This window comes from Musca domestica, unplaced genomic scaffold (assembly GCF_030504385.1).
Source record: "Musca domestica strain aabys unplaced genomic scaffold, Musca_domestica.polishedcontigs.V.1.1 8, whole genome shotgun sequence".
NCBI lineage: Eukaryota > Metazoa > Arthropoda > Insecta > Diptera > Muscidae > Musca > Musca domestica.
Window position 1 is genome coordinate 15,422,722 of NW_026712409.1, and position 12,016 is coordinate 15,434,737.

The 12,016-nt window shown below is 36.1% G+C and overlaps 2 protein-coding genes across 4 annotated transcripts in view; one reads left to right on the forward strand and one right to left on the reverse strand.

The window, feature by feature from the left end:
• Nucleotides 1-12,016, reverse strand: part of LOC101887834 (uncharacterized) — a 188,964-nt gene that overhangs the window by 36,969 nt on the left and 139,979 nt on the right. The window contains exon 1 of one of the 3 annotated variants that reach the window (XM_005177004.4): nt 6,587-7,573. The exons of the other annotated variants lie outside the window; for them this stretch is intronic. Within the exon in view, the coding sequence (XP_005177061.1) occupies nt 6,587-6,593 (7 nt within the window). The 5' untranslated portion in view covers nt 6,594-7,573. Of the gene's footprint in view, nt 1-6,586; nt 7,574-12,016 lie in introns of those variants that run through there. 3 annotated transcript variants of the gene reach the window in all.
• Nucleotides 1-12,016, forward strand: part of LOC101899842 (G-protein coupled receptor dmsr-1) — a 455,946-nt gene that overhangs the window by 9,178 nt on the left and 434,752 nt on the right. The gene's annotated exons all lie outside the window — the stretch shown is intronic.

The following is a 12,016-nucleotide window of genomic DNA, read 5'->3' on the forward strand; positions in this document are numbered from 1 at the left end:
ACTTTGACTCTTTGTGGGGGAGGTACCAGAAGAAATGGTCCAATCCCTACCATATTTATAATAGTTCTTGGGTTGATGGAAATATTGAGTTGTACCAAGTCTGAATGGAATCGGATGTTAATTTCGCATTTTATGAGCTTCATGGATATTCAAAATTTTGACCCTTTGTTGGGGAGGTACCAGTAAGAGTGGACGAATATATTCCATATTCACAGCAGATTTTGTGTTAGTAGAAATAATGGGATGTGTGAAATATGAAGAGGATCGGATGCTTATTTCGGATTTTGTGATGGTTTATGATATTCAAAACTTTGACCCTTTGTGGGGAGGTACCAGAAGGAATGGTCCGATCTCGGCCGTTATTATAACAGGTCTTGTATTGATGGAAATATTCAGATGTGCCAAGCCTAAATTGAATCGGGTATTAATTTCGCGTTTTCTGAGCGTAATGGATATTCAAAATGTTGACCCTTTGTGGGGGAGGTACCATAAGGAGTGGACCAATATATTCCATCTTCACACCAGACCTTGGGTTAATAAAAATATTGTGATGTTTGTAATTTGAAGACAATCGGACTCTTACATCAAATTTTATAAGAGTTATTATTATTCAAAATATTGACCCTTTGTGGGGAAGGTACTTGATGTAATGGACCGATGTTGTCCATTTTCGCACCTGACCTAGGACTGATGAAAATATTAGGATTTGCAAAGTTGCAGCAAAATCAGAGTATCCTTTCTCTTGCTGTGCAGTAAAATGTATTTTGTGATAATTTCGTCATTTTGTGGGGAAGGTACCAGAAAGAGTGGGCCGATATTGCCCATCTCCGAACTCGATCTAAGTTTGACTAAATTATTACTATGTAACAAGTTTGGACCAAATCGGATACTCCCATCGAGAGTTATCGTGCGTACCAGCAGGCCAGGCAGAGAGACAGACGGACGGTCGGAAATCTTTAGATCGACTACAAATATCCTGAAATGGATTTGGTCCAAAGAGATCTAGGGTCTAAAATCGTTATTTCAATGAGCAACGTTTTGGTCGTATCAAATGATATATATCCTCTCTAGCCATAAGGCTGAGGGTATAACTAGCCATATTGCTTAGGGTATAAAAACAGACTCTCTATCCCCATTTTATTGTGACCCTCTATTTGTTCAATTGCCTTGAAGTTTACAGGTATTTCCTCACGTATTGAAAAAAAAAACAAACGTAATTTGTTGATCTTATCTTTTGTTTATATCTCCAATTTTATTTGAGAACTCCATCTATGGCATGACTAAGTACGTCATTGGATTGTTGGATTGTTGTTGTATTTTTTGTTGTTGTTGATTTTATATTGAATTTCAACGTCATTGCGTTAAACAAGACTTCTATCGCTGTCATTCATTTCGTGTTGTTGTTGTTGGCGTTTTTCCTCTTCTGCCTGGGTAAATCAACAAAACGACCGCTGACCTTCTCTATCATCCTCTGCTTGAATCCATTCCCTTTTCCACCCTGTACTTTGACTTTGAATTGCTTATCTGGTATTCGATTAGTTTTCGTTTCGTTTTTTTTTTTTCCAAACGTTGCCTCTGCCGCCAACCCACCGACCAACCAACCAACCAACCAACCAACTCAACTGCTAAGCTTGTTATGCATTTTCAAAAAGATGACTATCTTTATGATGCAGCACTCTCTTGAAATGTTTTCTCCCCCACCACCAACATTACCACCTCCGACTGAATGCCTGACTAACTGACTGGCTGTGTCATAATAGCCTTGGCGTGGATAATAAAATTCTTTTGAGCCAACGAAACGAGCCGACGAACGAGAAAGGCAAAAAGAAATGAAATGCAGCGGTCATTTAACACATTTCAAGTGGTTCACACAAAGCGCTCTTCAACCAAAACAACAACAACAAAAAGAAATGAAAATTACAACAACAAAAAAATAAACAAGATTTTCCAAGAGTCACCCGGAATGGAATCCTATTGTTGTTATCCCTTCGTTTGTCTGGCTTTACGCACACACACACACACACACACCCAGATGACAACAACAATAACAACAGCAACCACGACAGCAGCAGCAATGAGAACAAAAAACAGCAACAGCTCATAGCAGGTATCCTGGCGCCATTGTAATGACTTTTTGTTGTCTGCTGTCTGGCGTTGCTTCTTCTGCTTCGTCGTCGCCTGTTATGTTGTTGGTATGGTGTTTACGTTCTCTTCTGCCAACAACAACAACCCCATCATCATCCTCGTCGGCATGTTCATGCAACAAGTTTGGTCTACATGACGATGACGACGACGACTACTCGTCGCATACATCATCATTGATGATGATGACGATGATGGGGTTCTCTTTCCGTGTTGGGTACGCACAAAGTTCATGTCATCCCATACCCATGAGTATCCCCCCATGCCCCTTCAAAATCTCCTCCTTGGAGTTTTTTTTCTTTTTTTGAAAATCTTGTAAACATTGCTGCCACTCTCCTTGTTGTTGTCGTCCCAAACTATCTGTTGGGCCTGATTATCGCGTCCATCGTACGTCGTACGGTTTCAACCGAATGTCCGTCCTTCTGGTGTTTCCTTTTACTTCTCCTTTCTCTCTATTGTTGTCGTAAGTGTGTATTGTTGTTGTTGTTATTCTTTTCAGTTCATTTCTTTCTCGTTGTCGTTTCTTCATGTTGCGAACACTTCAAACAACTCTCGAGTGTTCTTAGCTGGTGTTCAGCGCTCAAACCAAATGCAATGACGTAGAATGTTCTTTAGCAGTTGTGCACGGAATTGTAGCACACATATTTGATAAAATGTACATCTATTGAATTTTGAATGGTAAATTGTTGTATATTTAGCAGAGTTAAGTGGAATATGTTTGCCGTTTTACAAATCCTACACCCTGAAAGAGGTTATATTAACTTTGGCGAATTGTCCGTTGAAATTACGATGCAGCTCACATTATTTGACGTAGAGCTGCAAAATTTGGCACAACAATTTGTATTGAGGATAGTTGGTATTGAAAATGAGATATATCGGTACCTTCCAATATTCGGTATTTTTATGATCTTTGCCATATTTTTTCAAGGATTTGCCCAAAAATTGGGATTTGATGTTCGTAATGGGTTTTAGATCCAGTGGCGGAACATTGTATATATAGGTCCACGTTTTTTCCCACATATAACGGTACCTCCCGATTTTCGGAATTTTTATGGTCGGCATCCACCGATATTTGGTATTTTGATACTCCTAGTCACATTTACTCACAATTTTTTTTTTTTTAAATTTGGTATTTACGAAGATTTGGTAGATAACAATCCTTCAAGTATGAAATTGTCTATATAGGTTCCCGTTGTGAATGTGACCCAACTCTTTTTGAACAATTTTAAATTAAAGGAGAACTTCTGAAGATTTTTACTGAAAGAAAATTTCCAACTGCTTTGCACTTGTAAATTAACTTTCAAAGGACTTTTTGCGGTGACAGATCTTCCAAAAGGACATTTGCAGAGAGGAAATATTTTAAAACGTCTCTGATGACGAAAACTTCTAAACTTCTTACGTTTACTTATTTATGGATAGTAAATCTACCAGGGGTAAACTACCGGAAAATTAGCTTTCGAAAAGGCTATTTCTGGTGATAGACCTTTCAAATGATATCTGCTAAGAGAAAACTTATCAATGGTTATTTTAGTAAATTTGTGCCCTTTTGTAGAACTCTTTAAAATGGATTCTACTGATCAAAGACTTTGTTGAGGCCTATTGTTGATAGACGGCCAGAAATAGTAAATATTGACAATGTGATGAGAATATAAAATATCTTTAGTTTTACATTGAGAATCAAAAAAGACAAAACGACTCCAGAAAAAAAATAGGCCCCCATATAACCTCACCCATAAAACTAGAGAGGATACGGACGATAACTCTCGAAAGGAGTATCCGATTTGGTCCATACTTGGTACATCGTAATATTGTTATCAAACTTAGATCGAGTTCATAGCTGGGTAATATCGGTCTTCTCCTTCTGGTACCTCCTCCATAAAATGTCAACATTTTCAAAGAAAATATTTTACTCATAGAAAGTGTTAGTGTTAAAGTGCTATCAGTGCTACGTTATATGCGAAAATGGAAAATATCGGTCTACTACATCAAGTTTGGGGGAGGTACTTGATGGAGTAGACATGATGGAGTAGATAGGGTCAATATTTAGAATAATTATAACTCTTGTAAAATGTGATCATAAAATCCGAAATAATCATCCGATTCGCTTAAAATTTCACACATTCCATTATTTCTACTAACACAAGATCTGGTATGAAGATGGAATATATCGATCTACTCCTTCTGGTACATCCCCCACAAAGGGTCAAAATTTTGAATATCCATGAAGATCAGAAAAGGCGAAATTAACATCCGATTCTATTCAGACTTGGCATATTTCAATATTACTATCAACACAGGATCTGATATAAAAATTCCTTCTTTCTGTTACCTCCCCCACATAGCGTTAAAGTTCTGGATAAGCAATACGATCATAAAATCCGAAATAAGCATCCGATTTTCTTCATACTTCACACATTCCATTATTTCTACTAATACAAGATCTGGTATGAAAATGGAATATATCAATCCACTCCTCTTGGTACCCCCTCCACAAAGGGTCAAAATTTTGAATATCCATGAAGCTCCTAAAAAGCGCAATTAACATCCGATTCCATTCCAGACTTGGTATATCTCAATATTTCCATCAACACCCGATCTGTTATAAAGATGGTAGAGATCGGACCATTTCTTCTGGTACCTCCCCCACATAGGGTAGATTTTTGAAAAACAAAACGCTCAATAGTCAAAAATAAGCATCCAACACTCTTCAAATTTCCCACATCCAAATAGTTTTGCTAACGTAAGATCTTTTGTGAAGATGATATATATCTGCCAACCCCTTCTGGTACCTCACCTACAAAGGTTCACAATTTCCAATACCTATGTCTGTCTAAACTTGCAAAACAATTCAGCGATTCTTTACAACTTGCTATATTTGAATGTTTCTCTCAACCAGGAATTTATGATTTCGCATAAAATTGGATATAAATGTTCGATTTTCTTGTAATTTTGCCCATACCAATATTTTTATCTGTATTAGATGAAGTGTGGAAATGGAATTCTTCGGTCTACTATATCTGTTACCTTTCGCATATTTCCACATTTTCCTAAAATTTCCATATATCTCTTATAAAGTGAAGGAAGTAACCAATATAGTTCAAACCTGACATGCCGCAATATTTATATCATATTTATTTTGGTCCGATCCGAAATTGGCAATATTGGCCCTTTCCTTCGGAACCAAAAATTTGAATAATAATGCCAGAAGTCAATATATATTTGAATAATCGAACATTGGCTGAGGATATACAGGTGTCGACAAAACCTGCTGATACTTTGTGACTTGATTTTAACATCATTACTAAAGATCTTCTACAAAGTGACAGGATTGAACCAGCGATCTTCAAATAGATAATTTGGCATGCCATATTTCATATTTGGCTTGCTTTAATAATTATAATACATGTTAAATGTGTTTATCCTTCCTTATTGTGCCTTCTGGGCACAACATTTACCCTTATGAGGATATCTTTAAGTGCGGATGTGGCTAGCAAATTTTCGGAGATTTTACAGAATAACACATATAATCCAAAAGGATATAATTTGATTAATATGTCTTCATAAAGGTATTTAAATAGAGTCGAGCCATCCTTGTCCTCAAAAAAAATTATCTATACAAAGTAGCGTTTCATACGGAAACCCTATTGTAGTTTGTGCTATAATTTTTCCCACAACTGTGTAGTAACTGTGCAACAACTCTTCATCTCTCTCAGTCAGTCTCAGTGTTGTTGGGATGAGATAATGAGTGGATGGTTGGTTGTTTGAACATATCCATAAAGAGTGTATGTTTGTAGATATGTGTGTGTGTGTGGGATAGTAGGAATTCCTCATCTCCGATTCTTTGTGCTCGAGAAGAAAAAAAAAATACTTCAGTGTATTTATTAATGTTTTTCTTCTTGCTGTTGTTGTTGCTGTGTATTTTTAATAAAGCAAGAGAATTCCCAAGAAATTCTTAAAATATTCTACGAATCATTTCACACCAATACTCGGGCACACACACACATAGAACTCAATGAGGAGATACACAATAAGAGACAGCCAACAGTAAAATATTACTTTTGTTGTTCTTTTGTTGAGTGTTATGTTTTGATGTTGTTGTTGCTGAGACTCTTAGAGATTCCCGATCAAGATATGAATTTGATCTTTTGTTTTGACTTTTTTTCGGTTGGCAGACGAACGACAAGAAGACGCCTTTTGATTTTTTTTTGAATTTGAGAAAAAAATCGATTTTTTTTGGCTGTTTTTTTGTTGAATTGAATTGTTTTCGGTTTCTTATTTTATGACGTTACTTTTGTGTGTTTTATTTATTTTATTTTTTTATTTTATTTATATTTTTATTTTTTTTTATTTATCTTTTTTTTAATTAAAATAGATAGAGTGGGTTTTCCAAATATCACAAAACAATATTATATAAATAATAAATAAAAATAAATATAAAACGTACTTAGCATTAATGATTAATGTTGTGATTCTAGTATTAGAAGATAATCAGTTGAGGATTTTTTTTATAAAAAAAATCTCAGGCTTGTAGGTTGCCGGTTATCAGAGGGTCGAGCCTTTGTCTGAGTTGGCGGCTAATTTCTGCTATACATTGTTGTTATTTTTTTTTGTTTGGTTTTGAATTCCATGGATATTTTTTTCAATTTCTTATTTTTGATATTCCATTTTTTTCAACCTTTAGTTTTATTTTATTTATTTTTTAATAATTTTATTATTATTATTTTTTTATTCACACAAAGAAAAACAAATCACAGCAGCATTCGTTAGACGAGATCTTGGAGATCTTTTTTTTTTAAGCAGGGATGGAAAACCATTTTCTTTTGTTTATCATTAATTTTTTTATGGATGGAACTCCATATTTTGTTTTTTTTATGGATTTAACAATCACAAGGCACTTGACAACAAAACTTATTTATTTTTTTTAATATTTCATTTTTTTATTTAAAATTTTTCCATTTCACAATTATTTTTTTTTTCTCAATTCAAAATTTCAAAAAAAAATATATAATTGATTACACAAATTCTTCATTATTACCGCACACACAATAAAATCGTTTTACATTCGCCTCATCATCCTCATCGCCATCACATCATCATCGTTGAATCAAATCACACAACAACAAAAAAAATTAAATAAATGGCATTTGTGTTGAGCGATATCAATTGCGATTTGCTGCCACGAACAAAATAGCGTGAAATGTTTTTGAAAAAAAATTAAAAAAAAAAAAACCAAAATTTTTTCAGAGCTAAGAATACCGAGCGACGAAACGTGCGCGTTCAGCAAAATCAACAGACATTGCCAACTCAAAGTACGATCAACAACTGGCTGGCTGGTGGGTCTGCTACCGTAATCGCTTGCCAGAGTGCTTGCTTGTTCGTTCGTTCGGTCAATTGTTGATCAGAACAACAACAACAACATACACATTAAGGGGCGCACACACAAACTGGCTGGTTGGCTGGCTGTTTGGTTGACAGGCAGGCAAACAGCCAGTGAAACCAAACCAACACCAGCGACTCGAACACTCAAATGTTTGGCAGGCAGACAGACAGACCGACAGTCAAACCGTCAGTCAGCCAACTTGCCCAACCAAGTGGCACACAGTCAGAAAATAAAACAGCTACGGAAAAAATACCAATAATAAACATTTAAGCGGCAACAACAACAAAAAATAATAAGAACAACAACAACATCATAATCGTCGTCGTCTTCTTCACACAATCAGGCAGTCAGACTGCCGCCGCTGTCTGACAGACCACAATAACACACACACAATCCTCGTCGTCGATGGGTCCAAGAAATGCCAACAGCCAGGCAAGGCAAGGCAGGCAGACAAGCGAACAACCAACCAACACCGCCACCACCACCAACAGCACCTCAATCATTCATACAATCATCATCCAACTGGGTTCCACTAAGCAAATATTTCCTCTCTCCCCCACCCAACCCCCTCACTACCACCCGTTCACTATTTTGGACAAACAAACAAAACATTCATCGTGTCTGCTATATACCTACAAACAGATCCGATCCGACCAACCGAACCGAACCAACGTCGGAACAATTTAATAACGTAATAGATTAACATTATCTGCAAGTTGTTTTTTATTTTTTCTAGCTGTTCTTCTTCTTAGGCTAAATAGCTCTCTCTCTCTTAAGTCAAAGCGCTATAAAGTCTCCGACAACACCTAGTCAGGCTCACACACACACACCAGAAATAGTATGACCAGGGATGGGAATTCAGTTCAACATAAAGTACCTACAAAAACGGATTAAATTTGGAAGCGTTAGTCTTGAATAGATGCTGGACTACATTAATCAACAACCGTTTGGGCGCCACTTTGCAGCTTAGCAAAATTTAAGAGCCACTTGAGTCAAATAAGTCATTACAGGGTAATGTAAATAAACTACTATTTCCATTACCTAAAAAACGGATTAAAATTCCTTGGATTGGTGGGTAAGAGATTCTGGGTGACATTACTGACTTAGCAAACAATTGGGCGCCACTTTTCAGCAATTTGGGCGCCACTTGGCGCATAGCGAAATTTGAAAGCCACTTGAGTAAAATAAATCATATCAGGGTAATGTAAATTAACTACTATTTCCATTACCTAAAACACGGACAATTGGGCGCCACTTGGCCCACTTTACAGATTACAGCAAAATTTGGTAGCCACATGAGCCGAAAAACTCATTACGGGGTAATGTAAATGAACTACTATTTTCATTACCAAGGCAAGGAAAATTATGAAATTCAACAAACATTTCAACTCCAGTGTTCTAAAGGTACAGTAAATTCTATTTTGAATTTAGGTGGAGCTCTTGATGGTAGTAAAGTAAGTACTTACTAGGTAATTACAAATTGCAAAAAAAAAATACACTACCATTTGCATTACCTAAAACACGGATTAAATTTTCCTTGGATTGATGGAAAATAGATTCTGGATGACATTACTGACTCAGCAAACAATTGGGCGCCACTTGGCCCACTTTCTTGACTACAGCAAAATTTGGTAGCCACATGAGCCGAAAAACTCATTACAAGGTAATGTAAATAAACTACTATTTTCATTACCAAGGCAAGGCAAATTATGAAATTCAATAAAAATTTCAACTCCAGTGTTCTAAAAGTAAAGCAAATTCTATTTTGAATTTATGTGGAGCTCTTGATGGTAGTAAAGTAAGTACTTACTAGGTAATTACAAATTGCAAAAAAATACACTATCATTTGCATTACCTAAAACACGGATTAAAATTCCTTGGATTGATGGAGAATAGATTCTGGATGACATCACTCACTCAGCAAACAATTGGGCGCCACTTGGCCCACTTTCCACAATACAGCAAAATTTGGGCGCCACATGAGCCGAATAACTCATTACAAGGTAACGTTAATAAAACACTGTATTCATTACCCCTGGGCAACGCAAGCTTTGAAATTCAAAGAAATTTCAACTCCAGTGTTCTAAAGCTAAAATGAATTCAATTTGGATAGTGTCCTTAGATGGTAATGAAGTAAGTACTTACCGGGTAATTACAAATGGTAAACAACTGTTTTTGCTAAAACTCTCATGGAAGCTTGGAAACTAACCAGCAAAAAATCTTATTTTCCTATTAAAAAAAAAATCACGAACAAAATTTTTTGAACTGAAACATTAGGACAGGGCTGGGAATTAATGTTAACATTAATTTAAAGAATGACTAAATTTGAAAAAATTGGAGTCCGGAATATATTCCGGACCATATTATTCAGCTAAGATTTAGTAGCCAAATGATCTACTTTTCCTGTTAAAACCCAGCAACATTTTGGGCGCCACATGAGCCGAATAACTCATTACAAGGTAATGTAAATAAATTACTATTTTCATTACCAAGGCAAGGCAAGCGATGAAATTCAAAGAAATTTCAACTCCAGTGTTCCAAAGGTAAAATGAATTCGATTTCGACCTACATGGTGTCTTTAAATGGTAGTGAAGTAAGTACTTACTAGGTAATCACAAATGGTATGAGATCAGTCTTTGCTAATACCCTCATGGAAGCTTGGAAACTAATCAGCAAAAAATATATATATACCCTCAGCCATATGGCTTGAGAAGTTATAAATCATTCGCCAAAACGTGCCTCATCGAAATAACGGTTTTCGACCCTAGGTCTCTTTGGACCAAATCCCTTTCAGGACATTTGGAGTCGATCTAACTCTCGAAGGGAGTATTCGAGTTGGTCCAAACCTAATATATTATTAAACTTCAATTCAACCTAATATTATTATCAAACTTAGATCGAGTTCGGAGATGGGCAACATCGTTCCATTCATTTTGGTACTTCCCACACAAAAGGTCGAAATTTTCCAAAAACCATTTTACTGCACAAAAAGAAAAAGGATAATACGATTTTGGTCCAACTTTGCAAATCCTAATATTTGCACCAGTGGTAGGTCAGGTGCGAAAATGGACAATATCGGCCCACTCCATCAAGGGTCTAAATTTGGAATAATTATAACTCTTATAAAATGTGATGTAAGAGTCAGATTGTCTTCATATTTCACACATCATAATATTTTTATTAACCCAAGGTCTGGTGTGATATCGGTCCCCATCTTCTGGCATCGCCCACACAAAGAGTCAAAATTTTGAATAACCAAAACGATCATAAAATCCGAAATAACCATCCGGTTCTCTTCAAATTACACACATCACAGTCTTTTTATTAACCCAAGGTCTGGTGTAAAGATGGAATATATCGGTCCACTCCTTCTGGTACCTTCCCCACAAAGGGTCAAAATTTTGAATAATCATGAAAAATTCGCTCATAAAACGCGAAACTAACATCAGATTCCATTCAGTCTTGGCACATCATAATATTTTCATCAACACAAGATCGGTTATAAATATGGTACATATCGTACCATTTCTTCTGGTACCTCTCCCACAAAGGGTCAAAGTTTTGAATAACCAAAACGATTATAAAATCTGAAATAAGTATCCGGTTCTCTTCATATTTTACACATCCAATTATTTCTACTTATGCAAAGTCTGCTGTGAAGATGGGATACACCGGTCCACTCTAAAAGGGATACACCGGTCCACTCAAAGGGTCTAAATTTTGAATATCCATGAAGCTCATAAATCTCGGAATTAACATCCGATTCCATTTAGTCTTGGTGGATGTCAATATTTTCATCAACACACGATCGGCTATAAAGATGGTAGAGATCGCACCATTCCTTCTGGTACCTCCCCCATAAAGGGTCAAAGTTTAGAATAATCAGAACGATTATAAAATCCGAAATAAGCATCCGGTACTCTTCATATTTCACACATCCCATTATTTCTACTAACACAACACATGCTGTGAAGATGGAATATATTAATCCACCCCTTTAAGTACCTCCCCCACAAAGGGTTAAATTTTTGAATAATTGTTAATCTTATAAAATGTTATGTAAGGGTCCGATTGTCTTCAAATTATACACATCACAATATTTTAATTAGCCCAAGGTCTGGTGAGAATATGGAATATATTGGTCCTTACCTTCTCGTACCTCCTCCACAAATGATCAAAGTTTTGAATAACCAAAGCGATCATAAAATCAACAAAGCATCCGGTTTTCTTCATATTTCACAAATCACAATATTTTAATTAACCTAAGGTCTGGTGAGAAGATGGAATATATTGGTACCTTACCTCCTGATACCTCCCCCACAAAGGGTAAAAATTTCGAATAATCATGAAGCTCATACAACGCGAAACTAATATCAAATGCCATTCAGACTTAGCACATCTCAATAGTTCCATCAACATAAGAGCTGTTATAAAAGTGGCAGAGATCGGACAATTTCTTCTGATACCACCCCACATAGGATTCAAGATTTTGAA